General features: G+C 42.0%; 1 protein-coding gene across 1 annotated transcript; it reads left to right on the top strand.

Annotated features, from left to right (window-relative positions):
• On the top strand, positions 1-25,372 carry LOC131821070 (fibrous sheath-interacting protein 2-like). Its single transcript, XM_059156842.1, has 12 exons — positions 1-310; positions 664-789; positions 3,356-3,517; positions 4,223-4,312; positions 4,663-4,802; positions 5,907-6,048; positions 6,757-6,867; positions 7,294-7,414; positions 18,154-18,219; positions 21,823-21,923; positions 24,059-24,113; positions 25,230-25,372. The coding sequence occupies exons 1-12, from the start codon at positions 194-196 to the stop codon at positions 25,370-25,372; spliced, it is 1,374 nt and encodes a 457-aa protein (XP_059012825.1). The 5' UTR covers positions 1-193.
• Positions 25,373-26,829: the final 1,457 nt, after the last annotated feature.

Here is a 26,829-nt window from a genome sequence, read left to right as displayed (position 1 = left end):
GAGGACGTAAGACCGCCAGGACCGAGCACCGCACAGTGGGGGGCGTGGCTTAGGGGACGCGTTACCCTGGCGACCACCTTCTGGGCTGCTCAAACTTGATCAGAGCGTAGAGCCGGAAAGGTGTGAGTTAAGAAGAGAAACGAAGACGGCTTGCAGCCGCAGCTCCCGGCACCCTGGGGGCTGACCGACGGCCATGGATCTGTACCTCAGCAACTGCTACAAGGCTGCTGAAGCCGCTGCCACTAAGGCGGCGGCCAGCAGCCTAACACGCACCAGAGAGCACTGCGACACCGCGAGTGGCGGCGAATCGGTAGTCACCCTCCTCCTGGCTCCTGGGCGGGATCTCGGGAAGGCGGGCCGACGGAAGGGGCGGAGACCTCAGCAGAGCGAGGTGTGGGTGAAAGGGGCAGGTGCTTGACCACTCCGCTTCAGACTCCCAGGGCCGGCAGCCAGTAGCGAGAGCGGCCGCGGCCAAGAGATTGGCTGGTAACCGGGGGAAGCTGGGAGCCCTTCCGGGTTGTCAGCAGGGCGGGCTCTTTCAATCCTGAGTGTACAATTCTTTGGTGTCCTTGGAGGTATTAGCCCATTTTAATGTGAGTAGATTGGTGTAAACTAAAAGAACAGTTCTTAAAAATAGCCAGACCTTCTCACTGTACCTGACAGGGCTCGCGCAAAAAAGACATTCCAGAGGTCGGAGCAGCTAATCTATTGGATCTCCCTCTTGGGGTCAAGCTGCCTATTATCCCAGGAAGCAACAATATATTCTATACTACAAATATAAATGAAAAGGTAAACTGAGTTTTAATAGTGCTTAAGTGATTTTCTTTACCCTTTTCAATAGCTCGCTATTAAACTTGAAACACTGCTATGATTTCGCTTTGAGTCAACTTCCACTTAACACACCCAGTTAAGTTAAATGAATTGAAGTGATTAGTGCCTGAGCTTCACTTCAATGATGGAAGACCCCCATGATCTGCCTCAGCCATCCAGTTCAGCCTTATCTCCAGCCCAGAGCTTCAGTTCCCAAAGATTGAGCCGGGTCTTCTCTGCCTACCTACACTTACGTTGCTAATTCTTACATCAGTGCCTTTGTCCACCAGGCTCCCACAACCTGGTAGGCACTCTTCTCTCCTTTCTGACCTTCAGTCTGAGCCACCCTTTAGGAGCTACTATACAAAGCCTTTCCCAAGTGTTACAACACCCAACTCTCTCATCTTTCCATAGAATTTACATGCCGTTGGTCTGCACTATCTTACTCAGCACTGAATCAGCACTGTTAGTGGTGCAGTGTGCTGCACTCATATTGTTACACATTTTAAGTCCTCTGCCTAACACCCTGTGCTCTGTCCAGAATTTAGGCCAAGCCTGAAGGAGGTTCAGAACTTTCTAGTTGAGAATGTGTTTTGATCACAATAGCAAAAGATTCTACAGAAATAATTCTAATTTCCTTACTCTTGCACTGTCTAGCACAGCATCAAGGATGAATAGGGGCTTCTTGGTATTTCTGATAATTGTTTGATATATATGACTTTTTTTAGGTTTTATTGCTGGAAAACTATAATAGAGTTTCTCTTTTGAAAACATAGTGTTCTACTAAATAAATGCCAACCTCACAGAAATTGACTGAGTCACATTCCCGCAAGTTAGCTTTCCTGAAACATATTCAAAACCTATTTCACTACTAGTAATAACACTGCTTCCTACTTTGTAACTGTAGCCCAATCTGTTGGGGTTTTTTTCCTCAAACATCTTCTATTTGCTATATTTCTATTCTGTTCCTGTTGTACACTTGTTAACTACTCCTTATTTCCAGATTTTTCTATACTGAATTATACTGATTATCTCTGTACTTTATTATATTGATTACCCCAAAATATATGCATTTGATCATGATCAGGCACTACATTCAGCTACCCTGAACACTAACTTTGTGGAATCTTTGTCTTTTAGCAGGATCTCCTCAAGAAAGTAAGAGTTAATATTTTACACCTTTAGTTGTTTGTTTCTTTGTTTGTTTTTTTAACTCATTTTACCCTAATGACCACCTTGTAAGGTGAAGCTAGGATTTATCTAATGTCACAGGTAGGTAATAGCAGAGTTCAGACCAGAACCACTGTCTTCTGACTCTTAGGCCACACTCCATTACTGGACCTTGCTGCTTCCTGAACTGCAGACTACTTTAGCAGATCACTACAGAAACAGGGAATTTAAAGGTCCCTCATGTGTTCTGAATGCAGATAGAAGCAAAATGATGGTATTTGTCTTTTTTTCTGTCAAATTAAAATGGTAACAATGTTACCTACCTTTCTTTAGCTATGCATTAATCCAAACCTGACAAGTGATCCTATATGACATTCTGATACCAAACTTATTCTCAGATAATGTATTTATAAATTAATTTGCTTATTAGTATACTATACTTAGGTAGCACCTGTTCACAAACTCCTAAAATTGTTTTTATTGAATGCTAATAGTAAATACTTTGCCAATTAACTTAGACATTGTGCTCTCAAGAAAAGAAAGCATGTTAAGTGAAGAGAACAATTTACATACTTTTAAAAGTCTCCCTCGTGACCTCCCACTGGCATATAGTGATGAAATAATAGACTCTTCAGATCAGGGAAATCAATTATTGTAATTGACGATAGAAAGCTTAACCTGGCCTCAACAAACAGATTTGTCTCTTTCTTGATAGGACAGTAGCCCAGGGTTAGTCAACACGTCTGTTACCAACAAAAGTCAACATCTAAAAGAAGCAGCAATGATCAGTCCGCTGATTGCAGCAGTGTTTCAGCTGCCATCACTTTTGATCACTTCTCTTCTAGGAAAGATAGGGGCTTCCTGTCTAGTCTCACTGTGAATTAAATCATTGCCCATAAGGATGTCTTTCTCTGCCTTTTTAAGGAAACATTGGTACTGAGGGAATCCAGTTTCCTGATATAGGTTCGTTAGGAAAGACAAGAGGCTGCCATCAGTCAAGCAGTCAGAAATTTTAAAAGGAAGCTTCTAAATGGAAGAAGAAAGCTAGAACCCTATCCTGCCTCTCTCGTCTTTTCCCCCTGCCCATATATAAAGCATTCCACCTGCCTTTCAGGACTCTTAAGGCCACACCTCATGAATTAGACAGAGGTTGAGGCTACCACCACCAGCCTAAAGACAGCTCTGTAGAGGAGAGGGGAAGAGAAAGGCAGTTAGCTTTACCTAAATCAATTAATTTTCCGGATCCCCTCTCTTCAGGTTCTGCTTGCATGTTTCATTTTCACTGACCAACCTAGTCATTTCAACAACTTGAGGCTTAAAAGTGCAATTTCACTCGTTTTACACATGTAATACTTTTGAATCCGTATGTTTGCAGCTTTATCACCCTTCTTATGACTTTAACCTGAGTGATCCTTACTGCCGACTTTTGGAAACCAGCTATAAAAGCCTGCATGATCCCCATTTAAAAGCATACCATAAGCGAAAGGATATTCTAAGGAGATTAAAGAAGGGCGGTTACATCACCAGCAATAATAAAGTAGGTTGAAGCCTCCTTCCTGTTAACCAGTAGAAACCTAGGGACTTGATAGACCCTCAGCTCTGTACTTCACTAGGAGCCTGTATCAGCTTTGGTTAAACAATAAAGAATATTTATTAGAAAACTCAATTAATTACTCATATTTGGATTTCTAAATAAGACTACTTGTGCCTTCTTGACCTTTTTTTCTTTGAAAACAGCAAAAGATAAGCACCAAATTATTCAAGTATGTAAAGACATACATACAGATGTTTTTATTTAGGTATTTTCTCCCTGCTGTAGTGTAGTGACTTTCCTCTAGCTTTAAAAGTAATAAGAGCACAGTATACCTCTCAGGGAATATTTCCTATACTTCTTGAGAAGACTAGAGACAAAATGGAAACCTAGCAGAAAACAGCATGATGAAATAAATTAGAGGGGTGTTAAATGGCATTATTATACTGGTGTTTTAATAACAAATACATTGAGAATTGTAAATTTCTGATTATGATATGAACCATATTATTGAAATAATACTATTTAGATAGAAATTTCCTGGTGATACAACAATTTTAGATACTGCTTTCTAAATTGCTACCAAACTGTGCTATTACCCTTGGTCCTAAAATTGTTACTAAAATGAATATTCCTATGTCACTCTTCTCTGGAAAGATGATTGTTGCAACTTTTTATTTATATCTTTGGTTTTTGGTTTTGCCTTTATAGGTCATATGTACCTTGAAAGAATTGAATAAGTACAGGCAGTATCTGACCACTTTAAAATTAGACTTTGAAAGAAACTATGTAAGAGAACAAGTAAGTTAATACTTAAATTTGTTTTATTTGGGGTCTGTAAGATAGTTTTTATGTAGGGTTTGGAAGAAAGGTTTGGTTCTCTGCAGGATATTTACTTATAATTACCTGACCTAGAATTATGAAGATAACAAATCAAATAAGATCCCTAGCAATTTAGACCTTCGCCTTTAATTTACAGAGAGAATTTTCACTTACCTGGAATGGAGCCACACTAGACTTAAATGCAGGTTAAAAGAATTAACCATTTGTAAAGTACAGAAGGTTTCCCAAGCCCTACACTTAAGAGGGCCCATCAAAGGACAGGTTTATTTCTAACCAGTATAAAGACTTTGATTCTTTTTCTCTCTCAGAAAATGATTGAAAAACAAGTAAATAAATTGTATGAAACCAGAAGAGCCTATGAAAATAGTGGAAACGAACAGTTCCAAGAATGGCTGTTACAGGAAGATACACAAGCATCTCCAGACCAAGAGCTGATAATAAGGCACAGGTATGACTGAAGTGAATACATACTTCATGGACATGTTATAGACCCCAGAAAGCTATAAGAGTACTAGAAGGAATTGAAATCAGGACCCAACAAAGGATGAGACACTATTGAGGCCCCTATAATTTCAATGTGGAGAGAAAGGAAAGGAGATTAAGAGGTAACGGGATTGGGAAGGCCCTGGAACCAAGGCTTGGGGAGAGAGTTTCTACTGGAGAAACTGGACTTACTAGAAGCCCCAGAGGTAAGCCAAACTGAATTTGAAGAAATCCAAAGTCCAGATCCATGAGCTTAGGAAACCCACATCCATAGTAGCAGAGAGAGAGAAGGTGTGTTAAGTGCGTTTCAAAATGAAGTTGAAGGAAGTTGCTGCAGGGTCAGAAACGGAGAGTTCCTATAACTTTATCTGATGCTGATACAAACAGGTGTTGTTCCCCAATCAATTATGTATGTTCATTTAGCTACCACCCACACACATTCAGTGTTACTATTTAGAGGCCAAGCCCTTGCCGCAAGAGGCAGAGATGAGCTGTAGTTCGTTCTCTTTCTCCTTTATCAGGGACGAGGGCCAGTTCCCCTTCCCCTGCCTCTTGAAGTCCATGGGTTCGTGTCACATGATATGCCACAATACATGCTGATCCACCAAGGTCCCAGACGGGGAGTCCACAGACCTCTCTGTACATGGAAGGTCATTCAGGAACTTGGGAATTACAGAGAAGCCAGTACCCACTTATTTTTAAAGGAAATTCAAATCGACTTGTGCTTTGAACTCAGTTTTAGTTGGTTTCAGCTGTCTTTGCAAATTCATGTTCCCAAAACTACAGGGCTGTACGTAATCTCTATGTAAAATGCTTATAATCACTCTGTTCCACATTTTGCCATTGTCCCAACCACGATAACCGACCTGTATAACAGGGTCTGGTAAATTCAGCACAGTATGGTGAGCCGGTGGATCAGTTAGCTTCAAGGTCCCTGAAAAACTCTACATTTTCTATATTCAGGAACTAAAAAGCAACCCAGAAGGTAGTTTGAGAATATCAAAACTGATAATACCATAATAGGGGAAATACTCAATTTACCTTCACTTATATTTGCACTTTTCTTTAGATACTTAGATATGATTAGTAGGGAATTAGGCAAGGCGGAGCACACGGCAGGAAAGCAGAGCATACTCAGGATGAAGGAAGAACAACACCGACATCAGGACCACGTTAGAAGAAAGCTTCGTCTCCGTAGACAAATTGAAGAGGTGAGGAAAACCAAATTCTAAACATTGAAGGGGAAACTACATATGGTTGCTGCATTGATAAACATTTTTAGCACTGCCACCAAATGACCTGAAGCTATTTTAGGTCTAAAAATTAAGCCACTATTAAAAATAATAATAATTTAAAGAATAAACCACTATTAATCTTTTATCGTTACTATAATAGACAAGCTTTTACTTAACATAGTGAGATTGATACCACAAATTGTATTGCATTTATAGTAATACCTCATCTACTCTTAAAGTTTTAGAAATTCACCCTAGTGAAAAATAATCATGGCTGTATTCCCTCAAAATGCAGACAAGCCTATTTATTTATCTTCTCTACCAAAATATATTTAAAGGCAACAGATTACGTATGATATGCCCCTTAGGCAATAAGAGAAAACCCTCTTGTCAACATCTTTTTAGATCCATCTTTGAAGCCAGGCTTATACTTGACGTAAGTTTCCAATAGCAAAATAATTTCCTTCCTTTTACCATTCTATTGCATCCACCAACATATTCCCAATTAAAAAGCAGTAAGAGAAGCCCATTCTAAAGCCAACATAAGATTTTCCCAGTTTTTGTAAGGCCCTTGACTTGATCTAGTTTGCTTATTGACAAAATACAAAAAAAAAAAAAAAAAAAAAAAAAAAAAAGATAATGAAACAGAACCCCAGCTAACTACCATAACATTGTGCTCCTTAGGAATGGAAGACAAAAGAAATGTTACTTCTGACAAAGATTGGAGATGAAGTAAAAAGGGAAGCAAAAGTTGAGGAACAACGTCAAAAAGTCAGGGAGGAAGCTCACCGGAAGGTAAAGTGAGCTTTTACTGATAACTTGGGCTATTTGAGGGAAAGCTTTTGCCAATTTTGATATTTTAAAGTGTGAATTATCAAAAGTGGCCTAAACTCATGAGGACAGCTATTGATGGAGAAACCCAGTTTGGTCTGAACCTGGGCTTCAAGGACTGCTCTGAAATGGGACCAGTCTCCAGAAAGGGCACAATGACTTAAATTGGGTCTAGTTGTTACAATTTATTCTTCTTCATGCTGAACAGCAAAATGAAACTTATCCCTTACTATCTTCCTAGTTTTGTACTCATTGTGACTTCAGAAATCTCAAAATAGGAATGAGGGTGCCCTTCAAGTAGCCATCATATTTGAAATATCTGGTTTGCATTTCAAGTGGCAAACTGCTATTAACTTTTTAAATGTTAAATATATATTTTTAATATTTTAGAAACAAGCACTTCTAGAGAAAAAAATTGCTTATCATTTACAAAAAATGCAGAGAGATGACATGAAGAGAGACAGACCAGAAGAAAATGTATTTGAAAACAAAGGACAGGATGAAAGGGAAGGTGAGAGACAATAAATGATAAGGTATCTAAGTAGAGGATGCATATCTATGTACTAAACATTGGTGGCTTTGTAAAAACAAAACAGAAACAAAAATCTCGGTGTGTTTATGCAGTGAGGTCAGAAGACCCTTAGAAAGGGAAATCCTTGTTCACACTACCTGTGCCAAGCACTATGCCAGCCACGTCCTAGCTACAGCTCAAGTTGTAGAGAAGGTACACACACAATGTTACACACGTTACAATAAATTCAATACTTCTGTAAAGTGGCTCAGTAGGCAACACCGCCTGTACCACAGATTTGAAAAGGAGCCAGGGGTACCTGGGTGGCTCAGTGCAGTGAACAGGTGAAGCATCTGACTCTTGATTTCAGCTCAGGTCACCGTCAGTCTCAGAGTCACGAGACTGAGCCCTGTGTCGGGATCGTGCTGGGCATGGAGTGCGCTTAGCATTCTCATTCTCTTCCTCTCCCTCTCTGCCCCACTCCCCACTCGCCCTCATGCGTGGTCTCTCTCTAAAAAATTAATTAATGAAAAGGGAGCCAGTAAGAGGGGACAATTAAAAAAAAAAGATGACAGGGGCATTTTGGTAGCTCAGTGGGTTAAAGCCTCTGCCTTCTGCTCGGGTCATGATCCCGGGGTCCTGGGATCGAGCCCCGCATCAGGCTCTCTGTTCAGCGGGGAGCCTGCTTTCCCCTCTCTCTCTGCCTGCCTTTCTGCCTGCTTATGATCTCTGTCAAATAAATAAATGAATCTTTTAAAAAAAAAGATGACAGAGAGGGAGAAAAATGTATATAAAGGGAGAGACAAACAGAGAGTAAGAGAAAAACATTACCAAAAAATAGACTGAAACAGAGGGAGACAAAGGAAAATATTTTTAAAAAGAAAAAATTTTAACTGAGGACTAATAAGAAAAAAATTATACAAAACAGAAAGAGAGCAAGCTAGCAAGAGAAAGAGAGGGGGGAAAAAGGTTTTTTAAAGGAGACAAAAAAGAAGAGTCATTTAAAATATACCAAGTATGAAACAGAGATAGATACAAAAAATAAGATAAAAAACATTAAAAAGGAGAAGGCAGTAAGAAAATAAGGTACATAAAAAAAGAATGAAATGAAGAAAAGAAGAGGGAAAGAATGAGTAAGAGAGAAAAAGAAAAAACTGAACAGAAGAAACCAGTAATAAAACGATATCTCTCTCTCTCTCTCTCTCTGTGTGTGTCTCTCGCTCTCTCTGGATGAGTGGGGTGAGAGGAAAACAAAGACAAAGAGATTAGAGACAGACTAGACAAAGGGGAAAGAAAAACAAACCATCAAAGAAAAAAGAGTGAAAGAAAAGGGAGAAGAAACAGACATACAGGGAAGAAGTAAATGAACAAAGAGAGTGAAAGGAAGATGGAGAACAAAGTTTAAAAGGATGTCAGTAGGACAAAGCCAAAGACAGAGATTGCGAGAGTGAGAAACAAAGGATTTGAAAGAGAGATCTGAAAAGAAGGGAACGTATTGCATAGAGCACTGGGTGTGGTCCATAAACAATGAGCCTTGGAACGCTGAAAAAGTAAAATAAAATTAATTAATTAAACTTTTATTTTATTTTTTTTAAAGATTTTATTTATTTATTTATTTGTCAGAGAGAGAGAGAGAGAGAGGGAGGGAGAGCACAGGCAGACAGAGTGGCAGGCAGAGTCAGAGGGAGAAGCAGGCTACCTGCGGAGCAAGGAGCCCGATGTGGGACTCGATCCCTGGACGCTGGGATCATGACCTGAGCCGAAGGCAGCTGCTTAACCAACTGAGCCACCCAGGCGTCCCTAATTAATTAAACTTTTAAAAGAAGTCAGTTTAGGGGTACCTGGCAGGCTCCGCTAGGAGAGCACGTGATTTTATCTTGGGGTCAAGAGTTCAAGCCCCATGTTAGGCATAGAGCTTACTTTTAAAACTTTTTGAAAAGAAGTCAGTTTAAAAATACATTAAAATCCCTAGCAGGAGAAGAGAAATCATAAAGATCAGAGCAGAAATCAATGAAATAGAAACCAAAAAAACAATAGAACAAATCAACGAAAGTAGGAGCTGGTTCTTTGAAAGAATTAATAAAATTGATAAACCCCTGGCCAGACTTATCAAAAAGAAAAGAGAAAGGACCCAAATAAATAAAATCATGAATGAAAGAGGAGAGATCACAACTAACACCAAAGAAATACAAACTATTATAAGAACATACTATGAGCAACTCTACGGCAATAAATTTGACAATCTGGAAGAAATGGATGCATTCCTAGAAACATATAAACTACCACAACTGAACCAGGAAGAAATAGAAAGCCTGAACAGACCCATAACCAGTAAGGAGATTGAAACAGTCATTAAAAATCTCCAAACAAACAAAAGCCCAGGGCCAGACGGCTTCCCGGGGGAATTCTACCAAACATTTAAAGAAGAACTAATTCCTATTCTCCTAAAACTGTTCCAAAAAATAGAAATGGAAGGAAAACTTCCAAACTCATTTTATGAGGCCAGCATCACCTTGATCCCCAAACCAGACAAGGATCCCACCAAAAAAGAGAGCTATAGACCAATATCCTTGATGAACACAGATGCGAAAATACTCAACAAAATACTAGCCAATAGGATTCAACAGTACATTAAAAAGATTATTCACCACGACCAAGTGGGATTTATTCCAGGGCTGCAAGGTTGGTTCAACATCCGCAAATCAGTCAATGTGATACAACACATCAATAAAAGTAAGAACAAGAACCATATGATACTCTCAATAGATGCTGAAAAAGCATTTGACAAAGTACAGCATCCCTTCCTGATCAAAACTCTTCAAAGTGTAGGGATAGAGGGCACATACCTCAATATCATCAAAGCCATCTATGAAAAACCCACCGCAAATATCATTCTCAATGGAGAAAAACTGAAAGCTTTTCCACTAAGGTCAGGAACACGGCAGGGATGTCCATTATCACCACTGCTATTCAACATAGTACTAGAGGTCCTAGCCTCAGCAATCAGACAACAAAAGGAAATTAAAGGCATCCAAATCGGCAAAGAAGAAGTCAAATTATCACTCTTCGCAGATGATATGATACTATATGTGGAAAACCCAAAAGACTCCACTCCAAAACTGCTAGAACTTATACAGGAATTCAGTAAAGTGTCAGGATATAAAATCAATGCACAGAAATCAGTCGCATTTCTCTACACCAACAGCAAGACAGAAGAAAGGGAAATTAAGGAGTCAATCCCATTTACAATTGCACCCAAAACCATAAGATACCTAGGAATAAACCTAACCAAAGAGACACAGAATCTATACTCAGAAAACTATAAAGTACTCATGAAAGAAATTGAGGAAGACACAAAGAAATGGAAAAATGTTCCATGCTCCTGGATTGGAAGAATAAATATTGTGAAAATGTCTATGCTACCTAAAGCAATCTACACATTTAATGCAATTCCTATCAAAGTACCATCCATCTTTTTCAAAGAAATGGAACAAATAATTCTAAAATTTATATGGAACCAGAAAAGACCTCGAATAGCTAAAGGGATATTGAAAAAGAAAGCCAACGTTGGTGGCATCACAATCCCGGACCTCAAGCTCTATTACAAAGCTGTCATCATCAAAACAGCATGGTACTGGCACAAAAACAGACCCATAGATCAATGGAACAGAATAGAGAGCCCAGAAATAGACTCTCAACTCTATGGTCAACTAATCTTCGACAAAGCAGGAAAGAATGTCCAGTGGAAAAAAGACAGCCTCTTCAATAAATGGTGCTGGGAAAATTGGACAGCCACATGCAGAAAAATGAAATTGGACCATTTCCTTACACCACACACAAAAATAGACTCAAAATGGATGAAGGACCTCAATGTGAGAAAGAAATCCATCAAAATCCTTGAGGAGAACACAGGCAGCAACCTCTTTGACCTCAGCCGCAGCAACATTTTCCTAGGAACAACGCCAAAGGCAAGGGAAGCAAGGGCAAAAATGAACTATTGGGATTTCATCAAGATCAAAAGCTTTTGCACAGCAAAGGAAACAGTTCACAAAATCAAAAGACAACTGACAGAATGGGAGAAGATATTTGCAAACGACATATCAGATAAAGGACTAGTGTCCAGAATCTATAAAGAACTTAGCAAACTCAACACCCAAAGAACAAATAATCCAATCAAGAAATGGGCAGGGGACATGAGCAGACATTTCTGCAAAGAAGACATCCGGATGGCCAACAGACACATGAAAAAGTGCTCCATATCACTCGGCATCAGGGAAATACAAGTCAAAACCACAATGCGATATCACCTCACACCAGTCAGAATGGCTAAAATCAACAAGTCAGGAAATGACAGATGCTGGCGAGGATGCGGAGAAAGGGGAACCCTCCTACACTGTTTGTGGGAATGCAAGCTGGTGCAACCTCTCTGGAAAACAGCATGGAGGTTCCTCAAAATGTTGAAAATAGAACTGCCCTATGACCCAGCAATTGCACTATTGGGCATTTACCCTAAAGATACAAACGTAGTGATCCAAAGGGGCACGTGTACTCGAATGTTTATAGCAGCAATGTCCTCAATAGCCAAACTATGGAAAGAACCTAGATGTCCATCAACAGATGAATGGATCAAGAAGATGTGGTATATATACACAATGGAATACTATGCAGCCATCAAAAGAAATGAAATCTTGCCATTTGCGACAACATGGATGGAACTAGAGCGTATCATGCTTAGCGAAATAAGTCAGGCGGAGAAAGACAACTATCATATGATCTCCCTGATATGAGGAAGTGGTGATGCAACATGGGGGCTTAAGTGGGTACGAGAAGAATAAATGAAAGAAGATGGGATTGGGAGGGAGACAAACCATAAGTGACTCTTAATCTCACAAAACAAACTGAGGGTTGTTGGGGGGAGGGGGTTTGGGAGAAGGGGGTGGTATTATGGACATTGGGGAGGGTATGTGTTTTGGTGAGTGCTGTGAAGTGTGTAAACCTGGTGATTCACAGACCTGTACCCCTGGGGATAAAAATATATGTTTATAAAAACTAAAAAAATTTATTAAAATTAAAAAAAAAAAAAGTTCAAAGGCAATGATGATTACATTTAGGGAAATTGTAAAAAAAAAAAATACATTAAAATCAAATGGATCAATCAGTCAATTCATACATATTTACATGCATACATTCATATACAGACATGTAGATAGAACTGATTTTTAAAAAGAAAAGCCAGCAGTAAAGACAGGACAAAAAAACCCAGAAAAATAAATTAAAGTAGTGAATATAATGAGATTTTTTAAAATGTGGGGAGTGGGAAGGGGATTAGATTAAGGGAAGGAAGGGGCAGGAAGTAAAGAAGTTTATAAAAGGGATGAGTCTGGGAAGAAGAATTGCAAAGAATATGACATGATAGAAACAGGATGCTGAAAAGAAGCTAGTAAGAAAATTACATAATCATGGACAGGAGGGGGGAGATTGAGATCTGAAAAGAAGAAATCAGTTAATAAATACAGTAAAATAAAACAGATACAGATATACATACACAGAAAAGACTGGACTTTAAAAGTACTGTCCACTAAGAAGGAAAAGGAGCATAAAAAAGATAAATAGGAAGACATTCAAGGAAGCGGGTATGACAGCTGAAGAAGGGAGGAGAAGATGGACGGACAGAATGGAGGGAGGGAAGGAGAAAGAAAGCAAAGAAATTTGAAAGGGATGACGCTAGGCAGCTGCCAAAATAAAATAACAGGATGTGAGAGTAAAGGACACAGGAGTTTAAAAGCAGGAGCTGCTGTGAAAATTAAGTACAGCTGAGGAAGCAGGGAGAGAGAAAGATACAAAAAGAAATTACTTAGGGCCCCTGGGTGGCTCAGTGGGTTAAGCATCTGCCTTCGGCTCAGGTCATGATCCTAGGGTCCTAGGATCGAGCCCCACATTGGGCCCTCTGCACTAGTGGGAAGCCTGCTTGCCTCTCTCTCCGCCTGTCTCTCTGCCTGACTCTCTCTTGTGATCTCTGTCTGTCAAATAAATAAACAAAATCTTTTTAAAAAAAAAATACTTAAAAATAAGAGTAAAATAAAGACAAGTAAATTGATGAGACAGCTCAACAGGAATGGGTGGATGGACAGACCACTGACAGACAGGATTTCAAATAGGGGAAACCAGGAGTAAGGACAAAAAACACACAAAATTAGAGAGAGAAGGAAAGTAGTTATAATAAGCTACAAAAAAAGTAAAAGGAAGGGAGGGAGCGAGAAGCAGCAAAGGAAGACAAGTTCATACAGAAGGAGTCAGTGGGGAAATGTTACTTCCAGGGGAGGGGTGTGAGAGTGTAAGGCAAGTGCAGTAAAAAATCAAGTACAACTGTGATATGCAAGAGGCTTAGAAACTAGAAGTCAGTAGGGGCGCCTGCGTGGCTCAGTCCTTAAGCATCTGCCTTCTGCTCAGGTCGTGATCCCAGGATACTGGGATGGAGCCTCTCATCGGGCTCCATGCCCAGCGGGAAGCCTGCTTCTCCCTCTCCCTCTCCCACCCCCCCCCCCGCCACTCCCATGTTCCCCCTCTCACTGTCTCTCTCTGTCAAATAAATACATAAAATCTTAAAAAAATAACTAGAAGGCAAGTAAGGAAAGACAGTAAAATAAAGACAGAAAGATGATTGAGAGCTGTATAGATAGCCAGCTAGGCAGGTGTACAGGTAGAAAAAAAACCTGATTTTGTAAAAGATTTTATTGATTTATTTGAGAGAGAGCACAGGCTCATGAGCCCGGGGAGGGGCAAGGGAGACTGAGAAGCAGACTCGCCACTCCGCAGGCAGCCCGCTGTGGGGCTCAACCCGAAGGCAGGTGCTTAACCAACTCAGCCACCCAGGTGCCCCCCAAAAAACTGACTTTTAAATAGGGGAAAGCAGCAGTGAAGACAGGTCAAAAGATGCATAAAGAATGAGAGGGGAAAGGGGGCAGTTTACAAAGAGGAGGAGTAAAAAGAGTGAAAGAAGGACAGGAAGAAAGGAAGGAGGAGAAACTGCAGGAAGGAGCCGTGATGGGCGAGCGGGTGAGCGGGGGAAGGTCCGAAGGAGGGAAATCGGAGCAAAGGAAGGATAACGGATCAAGCCGGAGGGGGGAGGGAAGGGAGGAAAGAAGCAAGGCTGGCATGCAGCCAGGGAAAGAAAGGAAAGAAAAAGAGACAATGAAAGAAAGGGACTAAGAAAAATGAAGTATCCAGAAGAAAGGGACGGAAGGGCGAGGAAGGGAGGAATCGGGGGTAGAAAGATCTAAAGGGAAGTCGGATAAAAAATAAGAATAATAAGGGTGAGGGGGTCTGGGTGGCTCAGTTATTAAGCATCTGCCTTTGGCTTGGGGCATGATCCTGGGGTCCTGGGGTCCTGGGATCAAGCCCTGTATTGGGCTCCCTCCTTAGCAGGGGCCCTGCCTGTCCCTCTTCCTCTGCCTGCCGCTCCCCCTGCCACTTTCTCTGTCAAATACATAAAAACAAATCTTAAAAAAAAAATAAGGGTGAAGGGATGGATGGGAAGCACGAAGAGCGGTAGACAGGGTTTTCTGAGGAGGGTCTCGTACAAAAGACAGTATTAAGAGGTAACAGGAGAGAGAGCGAGGGGGAAATGTCAGAGCGGAACCATTATAAAGGAGTCTATGAAGGAGGGAGGAGAGAAGCAGGAAAGAGAAGAAAGGGAGGGAGGGAGGCGGCGAGGAGAGAGGGACGGCGAGAAGTAGGGATGAGCTGGGAGGGAAGCAGGGACGAGGGGAGGCAGAAGTTCAGGTTCACCGGAAGCCACAGGGCAATACAGAGGAGGAGAGTGAAAGGAGCAGGAAGGAGCGGTGGACCCGGACCCGGGCGGTGGGGGTAGAGAGCTAGAAGGGAGGGGAGGGGAAAGAGGGAAAGAAGAAGGCAAGAAAGAGAAGAATTCTAAACTGGGGTGAGCCTAGGAAAGTAGCAAAATAAAAAGAACAGATATTAGAGTGGGACACAGAGGAGTTGAAAAGGAGGAGCTAGTGAGACCATGAAGTGCAGAGGAAGGAGAAAGTGATCTAACAAGAGTCGCGTAAACTGAAATCCAGACGGAGGGATGACAGCTGGACGGTGGGGCTGGGGTCGGGGTAGCCAGAGAGATGAGCGGAGGTGGAGGCCACTACAGGAGAATATGTGGAAGAGGCAGAATGAGAGAAAGAGCGGAGAGAAGGAAAGGAAAAAGATGTGGACAAAGAGAGTGAAGAGAGAATGGGAGGAGGAGGGAGGGAGAAATGCGGGCTGGAGGCATGGAGGGGTGAGGGGTGGGGAGAGAGCATGAAAGGAAGGAAGAGCAGGAGTGGGGGGGAAGGCCAGTGTGTGAGCAATGAATCCACAGAGGAAATTGTTGAATAGAGAGAGGGAGACCGTGGGGGAGAGAGAGAGCGAGGGGCTGGTAAGTCCAGCAAGGGCAAGTGTGTATGGTGGTGGCCGAGGGCTGGATTCACCACGTAGAAGTCAAGCGTGTGTCTACTCTACTGCAATAAGAAAACGAAAGTCAATAAAAGATACAATATAATAAAGCTGCATGGATATCTCGGAAGGTAAATGTGGGTAGATGACAGGCAGACATGGGTAGAAATAGAGATACCTAGATAGATAGGCCTATGATTTGAAGAAGGAGAAACCAGTTAAGAGTACCTACAAGAGAGAGTTAGAAGGGAAAGGAAATGGAAAACTTTTTAAAAGTGGGCCAGCGAACACTGACAGCAGAAGAGTGCATGGGTCGGATAAGTGGGAGAGGATAGAGCAGGGTTGGGATAGGGTAGAGAGAAAAGTTTTAAAAGGAGTAGAGAAAATAAAGGGCTTTTAAAAATATTTTATTTATTTACTTTTCACTTATTTGAGAGAAAAAGACAGAGCATGAGGGGGCAGGATGGGGGGAAAGGGGCAGAATTTGGGGGAGAAGCAGGCTGCCCGCTCAGTGCTGATCCAGACTCAGGGCTCCATCCCAGGACCCTGAGCTCATGACCTGAGCCAAAATCAGCTGCTTAACCCACTGAGCCACCCAGGCGCCCCTATATAAAGGGCTTTTTTTTTTTTTTTAAATGAGAGAGAAAACGTGTGCAAGAGAAAGTTTTTAAAGGACCAGCCGGTAAGAACAGACAATATGAAAGGAAGAAAAGAATGAAAGTTTAGGAAAGGGGAGTCAGTAAGAAAAGGTCATAATACAGGTCAGTGAAATGATAAGGCTGTAACCTCTGCCTCTGGGATTAAAAAAAAATCATTTCATAAACAGTGAATCTTGGAACGCTGCATCAAAAGCTCATGATGTATTTTATGGTGACTAACACGTTATAAATTTAAAAAAATAACTTGAGTGGCTATATTGCTTCGTCTTTAACTGTTAACTGCTACTTTAGGTAGGAAAAAAGTTTCAGGTAAGCATCTTAAAAAGTGGCCACCTCAAATGGTTTTTAAAAAGGAAAATGTAGAAAAGATGAAAATGTAAAAACGAAATCATATTCACAGTATCATGGAGGTGACCGAATGGAGAGAGCTCTTTCACATACGAAATAGGGATGCACACCTTTTTTTTTTTTAGGATTTTATTTATTTATTTGCAAGAGAGAGAGAGAGAGAGAGAGAGAGAGCGCTTGCACAAGCGCATGCCTGCAGGCAAGCTGGAGGAAGGCCAGAGGGAGAGGAAGAAGCAGGAGCCCCACTTGCCAGGGCTCCACCCCAGCACTGCGGGATCATGCCTTGAGCTGAAGGCAGAACCCCTAACTGACTGAACCACCCAGGTGCCCCACGAGTGCACATCTTAAAACTCTAGCAGAAATCCAATCACCACACACAGTTTGGAATCCGTTTGTCTATCTCAATGATGAGAAACAGGAACTTGGGTCACCTCCTTCCCAGCTGAGGTCCACACCACACACCTTGTTGCCTCTGACTGAGCTCAGAGGCAGAGCCAAGGAAGACGGCGAGCACTCTCCTGGGGCCCCCAGCATGGTTACTGCACTGCTGTGCCCGCCCCCTCCCAGGCCCCCAACACAGAGAAAAGGCCATGTTCTCATTGGGCGGGCTGGAGGGATGGGTTTTTCCCTTCTCCCAGAAGACAACTCTGTTTCCCTGAGTATAGCTTTAATTCCACAAGATAATACTGTAAAAGCAATTGGCCTGCCTCCCCATCGCATCTCTCCTCGGGTTTCTCAACCTTGCCACTACTGACATCTTGGGCTGGATGGTGCTGTTGTGGGGGCCGTCCTTTGCCTTGTGGAATGTTCGCCAACGTCCCTGGCCCCGAGATGCCAGGAGTAACCCTCCCTCACCACATCTGTAACAATCACCATGTCTCCAGACCTTTCCTAATGCTCCCCTAGGGGACACAAGTGCCTCCCACTGAGAACCGACCCACTACTCGCCCTCTCCAGTTCCTCCCTACAGCTCCATCCGTAGATTAGCATATGGCTCTCCTCCTATCCAGCCCGAAAGAATAAAGAGAATCTATCTTGGATAACTTTGTCATTTCCACAACTTTTTACAAAAATTTTTAAAAGATTTTATTTATTTGACAGAGGGAGAGATCACAAGTAGGCAGAGAGGCAGGCGGGGCGGGGGGTGGGGGTGGGGGGGGAGCGGGCTCCCCGCTGAGCAAAGGCCCCTGAGATCATGACCAGAGCTGAAGACAGAGGCTCAATCTACTGCGCCACCCAGGCGCCTCTCATTTCCATGATTTTAAAAATATTTTCTTGTGTTTCTTTAAGCTTCTTCAAAGATGAAGAAAACGAGTGATAATGCCAGTGACCAGCAATCCCACCAGGAACAAAAACGTAATTGAAATGATTACAGTTAGAAGTGCTAAAACAGTAATTCGTGGGAAGATGGGACTTGGCACTGACCTCCTCTACTTACAGTGCAGAGAAGTCCTCCCTCTGCCCTCTGTTGTGAATGGTGGATTTTGGGGGGAAAAAAATCCCATAGTCAGCCTCTCTTGCCGACTGGAGCTGACTCCCTAATTACACGCTCAGTCATGTCATTGCCTCCGCTTGCCCAGGAGCAGTGCGGCCCACATTTTGCAGCTGACAAGTTCACAGCTCAGTTCAGAGCCCTGCTTCTCCAGGGTCCCTGCTCCTGATCTCCTGTCTGTCCTTTTCCATTACCAACAAGACCCCGAGGGTTTTTTTTTTTTTTTTTTTTTTTTTAAAAACCTGTTCCTTGCTGGCTGCTACTGCCACTGCCGCCTCTCTTTGCTGGGCCTCCGCCTCCCAGGGAAGCTTTCACCTGCGTCTCTTGTGTTGCGTTCCCTTGGAGGGTCATCCTTGCAGATAGCTGACTGGGGGTGCCATGGAGGTTCCTGAAGCCAGTGGCCCTGGGGACCTAGTGAGGACCAAGACCCCAACCAGGGCTCCTTCTCAAAACCCTGCCCTTCCTCAGACTTTGGACTTGCCTGGCCTGAAGTGACTTCTGTCACTTCACTGGCAGCAGAAATACTTCATTCTGCCACATGTTCTTCTGCGGCAGTGGAGCCTGCTGTTCATTGTTGTCCATTCTCCGTCTCCTGTTCCTTTTTGAACAGCCTGACAGAGTACCAGGTGTTGTCGTTCTAAAATGTCAACCTATTTCTTGAGTAGGCTTCTTTAGTACATGTAGGGCTAGTGGTGTTTGCCGGATCTAAGTACCTGCCTTCCTTTTGTTTTCTTGCTTGGTCCCCAATTTTTCTAACATACTTCTTTGGACTTTGCCTTCGTGGGGTCCCCATAGTGGCCCAGACTTTCAGGGAGCCTCCCCCATCTTTCTGCTTCTTTCCCAAAGATGATGTCCAGATGTCCCGGATAAGAGGTGTGGCTTGTGTTCTTACTCCTCTATGTGTCCGGAGAATGGATATCACCTAAAGATCTCATCAGAGATGCAGATTCTCAGGCCCCACCCCAGATCTACGGAATCAGAATCTGCATTTTCACAAGATCCCCAGGGCTTTATATGCACATTAAAGTTCGGGGAACAGTGGCTTCTGCGACCTCATGAGGTGGAATAAAGTCATGGTGCTTGGATGAAACGTCTTCTTGCCGCCTCTGGTCTCCAGAGACATGTCCTTACCTGCACTGAGATAGTGCTTGGCCTGTTAGCATTCACAGTTGAATTCAGCCATCAGTGCAAGGACTCATGGTCTGGTCTCACTGAGCTTAGAGCCCTCTGGGCTTTCCCATCCCTCTGGGCTTCTTCCTTCCCCCAGAATGGAAGACCATTCTGGCTGGTTGCTCTGTAACCACTCAGGGCAGAGCCCTCTTACCTCCACCCCAGTCGACTCCCTTTGGCAAGCTCCCCAGCTAGACTCTCCAGCACTTTCTAGGCCATGTCCTTCATATAGGAACCAGGAGTGCCTTAAGAAAGCAAAACCTCAAGAGGAAGAGGAAATAGTAAAAAGGTTCAAACTTTAGCTATAAAGATGAATAAAGTCCGAAGGGCTGATGGAAAACATGGTGACTATAGTTGGCAGCACTGTATATAACTGGAATTTGCTTAAGAGAAGAACTAAAAATGTTAAGTAACTAAATGGATGGGGTCCCTTCACAATGTATATGTATATCAAATCACCACAGTGTACACCTTAACTATCTTACAGTTTTATATGTCAATTAGATACATCACTAACAGTGAACTTAAAAAGAAAGAGAGGGAGAAAGAAGTAAGGGAGTGAAGGAAGGGAAAGAGAAAGGATCAACCTCAGAGAAAGCCTTGCTCTACTTGACCATACTGTATTGCGGCGTTCCTGGGCCATGTCCCAGGTGAGGAGGAGGAGGCAGCCAGTGCGAGGTAGCCTAAGAGATTTCATTCTGGAGTCGTAAATGGGGAGCAGAGCAATAGTTCTTTTCTCTGTGTGCTAACTTCACTTGTCTGAAGCAACAAAGGCCCAAAGTAAGAAAATGTGAGGCCTCATCTGAGTTCTTTATTTTTCAGCCTCTCCCACCACCCTTCACTTTCTCACCATCTCTGAGCTATTAAAGAAGTGAACCCCCACCCCCCGCAACCTTTCCTTAAGTCATACCTTCTTTCCGAGTCCAGATGACTCTTGGTGGGCTAGGGTATCTCCAATACACTAAGAGAGAGTTTTCTGAGCTAAGTATTCCAGTCTGTTGTGATGCAAAAAGAAGGTTAAATTTTGGGGAGTACTCAAGACAGCTGCATGGTTTGCAAAGCACACCCTCTTGGCTATGTCATCCTATTCTGAATGACAGGTCCTAAATATTACTTGGGTGTTTATTTTGGCATTCCTCCTGTTAAAAATTCTAACCTCCCCTCCCCTAGTTCCACCCCCAAGCAGGTGGATGACTGTGGAAGACTAGGGCAGAGTTCTTGCACTTAGGGAGTCAAAAATGAGAAAATAACATAAAATTCTGAAACAATAGCCCGGTTGCATAATGGCTGTTTTGCAACTGACAAGCCCCTAAAGTAAGCACAATGAAAGATGGGTCTCCAGACCTACCACTAGAAGGTATGCTTACTGTAAAAAAAAATGTAAAGTATAGAAAAACATGTAATATATAGAATGCAACAACCTAATAAACACGGGGAAAAGGCCACAAACATTTTACAGAAGACATGCAGATGGCAAGTAAGCCCATGAAAATGCTGCTTAGTATTATTAGTCATTAGGGAAATACAAAGTAAACCACAATGAGATACCACTACATACCCATTAAAATAGCTAGAACTTAAATAACTGAATTTAACTAAGTATATGCAAGGACTTGAAGCAGCTAGAACTCAGGCACTGCAGGTTGTGGTGTAAAATGGTTGAACGACTGTGGAAAAGAGTTTCCTAACTTGTTAAACTACCATGTGATCCAGCCATGCTCCTCCAAGGTATGTACCCAAAAGAAATTAAAATATATGTCCACATAAAGACTCACAGCAGCATGATTCATAATAGCCAAAGAAAACTGGAAACAACCTGTATGCCCTTCAGTGGGCCAATGGATAAAATGTAGTACATTCCCATACCATGAAATACTATGAAGAAGAAAAAGGAACAGACCATTGTTGCAGGCAACAATATTGATGAATCTCAAAATAAATATACTAAATGAAGGAAGCCAGACCAAAAAAAAAAAAAAAAAAGAGAGAGAGAGAGAAAACATCCTGTTTGATTCCACTTATAGCAAACTCTAGAAAATGCAAACAATTGATAATGACCGCAGATCGGTGGTTGTCGGGGAGACAGGGAGAACTAGAGAGGGCTGAAGGGTAAGGGGAACGAGGACCCTTTGGGGGGTGGAAATGGTCGTCTTGATTGTGCTGATGGCTTCATGGGTTCGTACATATGTCAAAATGGAACAAATGGTATGTTTCAAATGTTGTGGTTTCTTGTACTTCAATTGCATTTTGATAAAATTGTTTTAAAATTATATGACTTCTCTTTCATTTACTTTTAGAACCAAGCCATTCTCATAGTTTTATAAGGATTCCTACCCAAAAATCATCAGCCTTCATATCTTCTCCGCAAGATATACAGAAAAACAAAACAGAACTAAAGGTAGATGCTTTGTCTTGATTATTAATTTATCTGGTTAACTTATTTCCATGGGATATCCCCTTCACTGGCATGGTACTGACTGGTCAGAGATAATGGGGTCCTACACAGGTCTGGCTCCTCTCCCTAGCAGAGAAGGTTCTGAGTCAGCTTCATGCTAAATGTACCATACAGTTTAGCAGAAACTGACTTCAATATTTGACGATACTGATGCTAGCTAATGTTTACTGAGAACTTATGGGCCAGGGCCTGTGCAAAGCTAGAAGAGGGGAAAGAGGCAAAACAGTTGACATAGATAGGACACAGACATGGAAGAGACGTCATCACTACTCATGAGAACTCACTGTCCAGAGATTTAGACACGTATAAACAAAAGTCCTTCCAATAAAATAAGAGGAAAGTTTTGATTTGTTCAAAATGCAGGGGGGAGCACAGAGGATATAGAGACTAGTCCTGCCTAACGGAGTCTAAAAAGGCTTTATTAAAGAAGGGCTTCATCAAATTAGGTCTTGAGGTGTGAGTAGGAAGTTTCCACATGAACAGAATGCGAGGCTGTGGTGAGGCACAATTAGACAGGTTTAAAAGTGTTAAGCAAGAGCAACAGTTCAAGCCAGCAGAGCCAGGGCAGGGCCAGAGAGGAGACTGAAAAGAGAGGTTGCAGCCAAGGCTTTGTATATTTTGCTGGAGAATGGGTTTAGCCTCTCCGTAGTAGAGCGCCATTGAGGTTTTTTTTTTTTTTTTTAAGATTTTATTTATTTATTTGACAGAGAGAGATCACAGGTAGATAGAGAGGCAGGCAGAGAGAGAGAGAAGGAAGCAGGCTCCCTGCTGAGCAGAGAGCCCAATGCGGGACTCGATCCCAGGACCCCGAGATCATGGCCCAAGCTGAAGGCAGCGGCTTAACCCACTGAGCCACCCAGGCGCTCCCCATTGAGGCTTTTTGAATAGAGATGTGAAATAAGAATGAGTTGGGTTTTTAAAAGATAATCTAGGGACTCCTGGCGGCTCAGTCGGAAGAGCGTGTGACTCTTGATCTCAGGGGTCGTGAGTTTAAACCTCACGTTGGGTGTAGAGATTACTTAAATAAAGACACTTTATTTTAAAAAAAAGATTTCATTTATTTGAGAGAGAGTAAGTGAGAGAGAGAGAGAACGAACAGGGCGGGGAGGAGCAGAGAGTGAGGGAGGAGCAGACTCCCTACTGAGCAGGGTTAGGGTTAGGGCTGGATCCCGGGACTCCAGGATCATGTCCTGAGCCGAAGGCAGATGTTTAACTGACTGAGCCCCAGATAAAGACACTTTAAAAAAAGAGAGAGAGAGAGAGAGAAATGTCTTTTTTTTAATTAAAAATAGATAATCTAGTTGAAGTGTGTGATATAGATACAGTGTTCGAGAGAGAGAGAGAGAGGAGATTAGAGGGAATATAGTTTTGAGTCTGCTAGGATGGTCCAGATAAAAAGGATACGGCACTGGCAATGAGGGTGAACCAGAGGTCACAGATTTAAGATATGTCAGAGTCAGACTATGTCAGAATTTGGTGACTCAATAGACATGTAAATTGAGAGAAAGGGAGAGGATGATGATGATGAAGATTTAATTTTTGCATATAGGTTCTCTTGAAGTGGGACGTCTTTTCTCTGTGCTCCCCGATAGTGCTCAGGCTGGCCTCTGTGTCAGAACACTTATTTTCTTTTCCTGTCTGTCCTACTGGATAATAAACTTCTTGAGGTCAGGAATTGTGTATCTTATTTTAATCCCAAGCAGGGTGCTCAGTAAGCGTTAGACTGGTTGGGATTGGTCCTATCTGAAATAAATGGAGTAACTCTAAGCTTTCTAGAAGAGATTACTGGATGGATTGTTAGGTCTTTAACCAAAAATATGGAAGATAGAGGAGGAGCCAGTTTGGAAAGATGGGAGTACATGGGTACATGATAAGCTTCATTTTGAACTAGTTTAGGTATCTGTGAGAGATATTCAGTAAAGAGGTTGATCCTATGTATTAGCATTACGACCAGAGCTTAGGAGAGAGGTAAGGGATGGGAAGCAAAGGGAGATATTGTGTCAGTCTGATTGCTCTAGAGCCAGCAAGTCTCTTTCAGAAGCTTAATTACTAATGAATGCTTTTTTCTTGAATGGTAGAGCATACAGAAAGATAAAGAAATGACTAAAGCATCACATACTTTAAATGATAAAGGTAAGGAAATGAACAATATTTATAATTGCTCTGTTATCTTTTAGTTAAATAATTATATAGTTTTGTCATGTAGTTTTCCAAGTTATGCTTTTCCCCTGATTAAAAAATCTGTGATTATTTTGATTAAAGAAGATACAAAAATTATTCACAGTTGTAAATGTCAGTATCCCATATTTTTGAGTGACTGCTGGGTGACTAGGCCCTTTGGAATTTGCAAACCAGGGAGAAGTTAGAGTCTCTGCTGTGGCTGCCTATACCAATAGGCAGAATAAATTTCTGAAGTGCTGTGATTTGTGCAGAGAATTTTCCCCGGGAAAGTCTCTATCCTCTAATGCCACCCTTTCTCCCCAGATGTAAAAATACATCCACTTTCCCATGTCCCCAGCTAGACGAGAGGTTAGCTAAGTCTCTGTCTCAGCAAAAAATCCCCCATGCATATTCTATACACACACCAAGAGCACTGGGACATCTCTGCCTAGTGGCTAATTAGCACCTCAAATCCAGTGTGCACAAAACCAAATTCATCATCTTCCAGTCACCCCCAAAGCTATTCTCTGTTCCGACTCTTACTCAGGCACAAAGCCAGAGTCACCTTTGACTCTTTCTTATCACCCGTATTCTACATCCAAAAGTTGTCACATTTTGTCCAATCTAGTTCCTTTAACAATCTCATAATCTTCCCCTCCTTTCCCTTCACACCACCCGTGCCCTTAGCTACCGCAATGACTTGCCTCCGGTCTCTCTTTCCTTCTGTCAGTCTGTGCTACAGTTTGTTGTGAATGTAATCGTCTTGAAATACAGCTTTGAACATATAATTCCTCTATTCACAAGTCCTTGATGGTTCCCCCTTACTTAACAAATAAAATGCAAAGCAATTCATTCTGGGGCAGGAGGAGTGGTGGGAGATTCAGCTGGCAGAGTAATTTGGGGCCAGAAGTTAGGGAATTCGGGCTTGTCCCTCACGGTGGTGGTAAGACACTGGAAGGCATCTTCTCTTTGGAGATACTACCTTTACGTGCATAAATGATACATCCCTGCTACAGTAATCCCAGACATTATGGCAGCAAGAACGAAATCATTTTTTCATATTTAAAGGTACCTTTTCTTTCCCCCCAGGAATGAAAAGTAGCTCCCTTCAAGCTCCGGGTGTTTCTGCTAAAACAGAAAATGTCCCCAAACATTCTCTACAGGCTATTTTGAAACAAGAGGCAAGTAATATTTCTTTTGTCCCAGATACAGACAGAACAAATGCAGTGTGAAATTATGATCAAGATTGGTATAACACAGTTTCATTCATTGAGAGACAATTCAAAACAGCCTTATTCCTTGAGATTAACCACGTTATAGTAAGATGGTATAAAAATTGAAATGCAAACCCACAGTGATAACACGGTATTACTTCAGACTTCCAAAGCTCATAGCTATCAGCTATGTTAGTGTTGCATAATGTAAGCAGAGGGAATATCAGTAACAAGTTATAAGCCAGCAAAAGTAGTAAGACCGAGACTTTAAATGTGTTAAACAGATCCAAAATTTGAATGTTATATTTGCTTCCATTTAAATAGAGATTCACCAGAAGCAACTTGAATGCTCCCACTTAGCCCTTAGGTTAGAGGCTTCCTAAATGCTGAGATTCAAGAGTTTCAAAGTACAGACCCATGCCCTGCAGAGAAAGCAACAAATAGGGCTTTGAGGCTCATTTTCTTTTAGTGCTGACGGGTTGTGCAGAGACTGCCATGCTGCCTTGCCCTGTCCCCTCTGATTGGTGATGACTCATCTGATGGTGGAAAGTTGGCAGCATTCAGGGTGCGGCCTCTAGTCACAACTTGGATTGCCTTTGTGGACTGCCAGATTGTCATTTTAAGAATCAAATCCGCACATCCCTGCCTCTGTTAGCACTGTATTAACTGGCTCAGCTCTTCTAAAAACTTAACATGGTTTGAAAGAGATGTTATCAAGCAGGAAATTCACTGAAGTCTTCCCAAAAGTCTACCTTCACATCTAAAGTAGAAAGTGGCATCATTTCCAGCGTCTTACATGAAATGCACAGAAAGCAACAGACTCAATTCTATGTAGCTGCTCAAATGTAGCATGTTAGCCACAAGGTGCTTCTCTGTATAGCCAAATATTTGTCAAACACCTGCCACGTGTAGGGCACTGTATCATTGTGTCCACATCCATAATGGCTATGCTTCGTTTCCCAAGAAAAGAAACTTCACTACTTTGAGTTAGTTGTACATCAGGAATTACTTTTTTTACTAGCCTCTATATAGAGGCAGGCACAAAGTCTTTGCTGCATCACACGGATGGCAAACCTCGTCCTACATAGTTTGCCTCCAAAAAAAGTCAATAAACAAATTTAGACTGTTTTTAAAGGAGGTCTTAAAATACACATGAACAATATGACTACATCAAGTGGCCACAGAAACCTAATTTATTTTGAGAAATAGCATGACCACTTTTACTATGACAGAATAGGATACGATTTCCCGATTTACTTCACTCATTCAATCAATGCCAGAGAATGTACTTCTGGTGGCTTGTGTTTAGCTTTCAGACCTGGGAAATAATTGAAGTCTACTCTGTTGGATTTATCTTTCTATACAATTATCTCAGTATATAAAGCTCTTGGCCAAATCAAGAGTCACATCCTATGCCGGTGGAAAACCTGCTCTCTGCCTTCCAGCTTTCTTTTTCTTTAAATTTAATTTAATTT

The sequence above is a fragment of the Mustela lutreola genome, chromosome X, assembly GCF_030435805.1.
Source record: "Mustela lutreola isolate mMusLut2 chromosome X, mMusLut2.pri, whole genome shotgun sequence".
NCBI classification, from domain to species: domain Eukaryota; kingdom Metazoa; phylum Chordata; class Mammalia; order Carnivora; family Mustelidae; genus Mustela; species Mustela lutreola.
This window is presented reverse-complemented; position numbering and strand designations above follow the sequence as displayed.